Source organism: Triticum urartu, chromosome 6A, assembly GCF_056163025.1.
Source record: "Triticum urartu cultivar PI428250 chromosome 6A, HENAU_Tu73, whole genome shotgun sequence".
NCBI classification, from domain to species: domain Eukaryota; kingdom Viridiplantae; phylum Streptophyta; class Magnoliopsida; order Poales; family Poaceae; genus Triticum; species Triticum urartu.
The window spans coordinates 20,065,281-20,068,886 of NC_141878.1; the positions used below are offsets into that span (position 1 = coordinate 20,065,281).

General features: G+C 49.9%; 1 protein-coding gene across 1 annotated transcript; it reads right to left on the reverse strand.

The window, feature by feature from the left end:
• Nucleotides 1-712: 712 nt before the first annotated feature.
• LOC147963346 (uncharacterized) lies at nucleotides 713-2,636 on the reverse strand. The gene is made up of 2 exons (XM_087528034.1): nucleotides 1,331-2,636; nucleotides 713-1,107 (listed from the first exon to the last, which is right to left on the reverse strand). Exons 1-2 carry the CDS (start codon nucleotides 2,613-2,615, stop codon nucleotides 1,040-1,042), a joined length of 1,353 nt encoding a protein of 450 aa, XP_087384160.1. The 5' UTR covers nucleotides 2,616-2,636; the 3' UTR covers nucleotides 713-1,039.
• Between the last annotated feature and the right edge of the window lie 970 nt (nucleotides 2,637-3,606).

Here is a 3,606-nt window from a genome sequence, read left to right on the forward strand (position 1 = left end):
CTCAGTTTTTCCAACTATAGGCTCAACAAAACCACCTTAACACTGGCTAGTGTGCGACATGATCCTAAATAAAAACAACACCCTTTTCAAATAGAATCTCATTTTTCCGGGTGTTCAAGAATAAGCAGATTCCTGAGTATCATCAAGGATCAGAATTAAGATCTTCTATTTGAACCTTCAGGAGGGGCCAACTGGCAAACTGTGTCCCGTAGCATATCCGGCACACTAGTACTGTAGCATATCCGGCACGGATCTCTCTGCCTTCCTAACCTGTGGGTATTCTGACATCCTAACCTCCCTGTGTAATCTGAAGGAACTTATGACTGAATCTTTGAAGATCACCAAACTTATTACCCTGACATAACCTAATGTACGGCACATCATCTGATTCTTCTTTATGACTATTTTTCAACTTAGCCATATGAATTGTATTACTAATTACAGCTAGACTCCTAGTGTAGCATAAAAGACTTGGTTCAGGTAAGCCAGCAACATGTTATGTCATATTTATGAGTACAATAAAAAGAAGGTAGACAGAAGCAATGGTGTCCCCCTTAAAGCATTCTATATTTAGCTTTAACCATGGATGTGCTTTTTAACTACACGGTATCTTTAAACAAAACAATTTCTATTTATATAATGTATGTGAATTTTTGAGCAAAATGATATGGTAGAAGAGATTAATTAAAATAGTTTGCTATCTTTCATACAGTAAATTCATTATTCTATCCATACAACTCTAGTTCCACTATCATAAGATAATGTGACAAGTTTACAGTAAATGCTACAAACAGGACACTCCCAACCTGAGTTCAAACACATACCCTCAACACAAAGTACACACACGGCCAGTTTAACAGAAAGTCACAACTTTCACAACACAAGGCTCCAAAGGCCAAGAACAAAACAAACATGAGACATGATAACTATTGCAACAAATGCGACCAAGGGGGGAAGAGCCGCCTCTCAGCGTTGCATATAAAGTAATTGGGGAGACTCGAACCTAGGTAGCTTGACTGGTACCATGATGGACCGGCCATTACGCTTGTGGTACAGCAGCATCCCGATCACTGTGTAGACGACCAAGAAGTTTGAGTGCTGTTGGGCCTGGTAATCATATAGCCATAGAAAGTATGTGAACATTCGCACAAGTTAGTCAAATTTTCTATCTTTCAGGGCAAATAAGGAGAAAATATAACACAAAAACAACATGCTATTCATTTATCGATTATCTATAGAGGAAAAGAATAACAAAGTCGTTCGTAAACATTTTAAGGCTAAAAAACATGTGCATTCTGGCCACTAATGTAATGTAAGGATAAGCAATTACCGGCATAGAAATTTGCATAAGGGTGATAGGAATTTTCCATAAAGCTTCCATGTAGTTTCTTGCACTGCATTAAGTTGAGTTGAACCAGGAAGACAAAAACGTCGCCATTCTGCACCCAGGGGAATGTGTGCACCGATATAATAATCGCATCCGCATCGTCAGTGTACCCCAGAATAGTCGATTTCCCTGCCTCCATGTTAGACGGCAGAGCAAGCTTGCCACGCATGTCAACTGTCTTCCGCAGCACCCATGTCGCGACACTCCGATCACTGACCTTACGGTCCCACATTTGCAAGCTAGGGTACGAGAATACGACGAGTCCAATACTGCCATCCTCTCCACTGATGATCCGGCTCCGGCAGCTGTGAATGTTCTCAATGGAAGGCTTGCTGATCACAGCTAGGCTCTTGCTTTCCATATTGAACTCCAGTATACCATGGTCACGCTCAGTGAGCCACCAGTAGAGCCTTTTGCCAATGAGTGTGCAGGGGAGATGGCCAACCGCACATGGTCTCGCTGCAGCAATGAGTTCTCCCCACTCGCCAGTCTCCGAGGAGTAGATGCGGGCTGCAGTAACTCCTGCGCCGTCATTGGCAGAAAAGCCTACCAAGACCAACTGAAATGCGCTGGACCGGAGCTGGTCGTCGCCGATCAAAGCTCCATTGGTGTTGTAAGCGTGATTGTCGAAATTTGGCGGAAATGGCAAAATGCAGCGGTCGCCAGAGATGGGGTCGAACACCACGAGCTCACACTGCGTCCGGTTGATGATGAGGACGCGCCCATGGCGGCAGCCGAGCACGCCCCAGTGGTCATTGGTGGCATCGTCGGCGCAGACCTGCAACGAGAACCTCTCCGCGGGGATGCGATCTGGAGAGTCCAGGGCAGGGATGAAGAGGAGCTTCTTCCCGTCCCTCTCGAATGCGCCCAGGACAGGGGGCCTGCCGTGGTGGTCGCGCAAGCGGCGGCGGAAGGCGGCGGATGCGGCGAGGCGACCCCAGCGCTTGGAGACGATGGAGGCGTGCAGGATCAAGGACGGCTGCGGGGGGAGACGTGCGAGGATCTCGGCGAGGAGGTCGTCTTTGCCCAGCACCTCCGTCGCCGGCGAGATGAGGCCGGGCGTCGTCTCGTCGTCGCCTTCATCGCTCGCGTGGAGTGGGGAAATTGTCAGCTTCGAGGAGAAGTGGTGGAGAGGCAAGTACGGGGCCAGAGAGACCGGCGTGGGGAGGGGGCGGAGGGGCAGGCCCAGGCGGTGGAGGAGGGCCGCAGTCTCGCCGCCGGCGTCCATCGGGCAGAATTGTGATCTGGATTCTGGAATGTGTTTCCTTGTAACGGAAAGGGGAGAAGAGGAAAGAAGTCTACCTAGCCCCCTTGAGTTTCACGAGCCGGCCAATTTAGCCCCTGGCCTTTCCAAAACCTTGTGAATCACCCCCTAATCCTGATTAGAGTGGTTTGGGCAGGCGGTTTTTTTGGTGATGTGGCATGCATGGTGCACTTGGCTCTGGACCTCCGCCCAGCTGCACCCGGCCTCGTCCATACTGCACATCGCGCACATTGGCCGAAATATCCATGGATGCCCGACATTAGCATGAAGCTCGCGACGGCTGTTCTTCCAACTCCAAGCTTCTCGGTGGTGAGCCTCACGGTCTCCTAGTTGCCGTGCGGCCTGCACTACTCCAACGACGTCTTGCACACCTCGAACTTGATTATGCATGGCGCACGTCGGCGAACCTGCAGCTTTGACCCAGTTTGTAACCGTGGATCTCATCAGCGGGTTCCAAGCTTCCAACCTTCCATTGTGTAACAACAATCCATGACGTCAAACGCGAGCCTCGCCGGGATGATCTTCTCGCCGTCGTTCTCCCTCGCCACCGTGTTGGCCTACCAGGCTGCCGAAATCGTGTTCACCAACTTCCATGGTGAGTCGTGTGTGAAGGACCGCGTTCTCGCTGGGCTTGAGGTAGTCAGACCCTCCTAATCAAGACTTGCTTTGAGATGGAAGGTGCCTACATCAGCTACCTCATCGCCCAACTCACCAGATGGTGCTCGTCACCGGCACAGACATACCGGAATTGCCGCATGGCGAGCTCGCGGTCTCTGGGAAGAGAGTGACTCTCCTCCTTCTCGGAGAACATCGTCATGACTGTTGTGGACGACAGGACATATGCGATGCCGTATACACTCGGATGGCAGATAGATTATTGAGTGGCACATGCCCTAGTCGTGTAATTGTTAGATCCAGTATATCTCTAGGCCGGCTAAAACCCATAGTACTTCAA

Bases quoted from the DNA above. Each gene is read 5' to 3' on its own strand.
- LOC147963346 (XM_087528034.1), bottom strand. From the start codon at position 2,615: ATGGACGCCGGCGGCGAGACTGCGGCCCTCCTCCACCGCCTGGGCCTG. The intron at 1,108-1,330 runs GTAATTGCTTAT...TATGATTACCAG, and splicing joins TTATGCAAATTTCTATGCCG to GCCCAACAGCACTCAAACTT.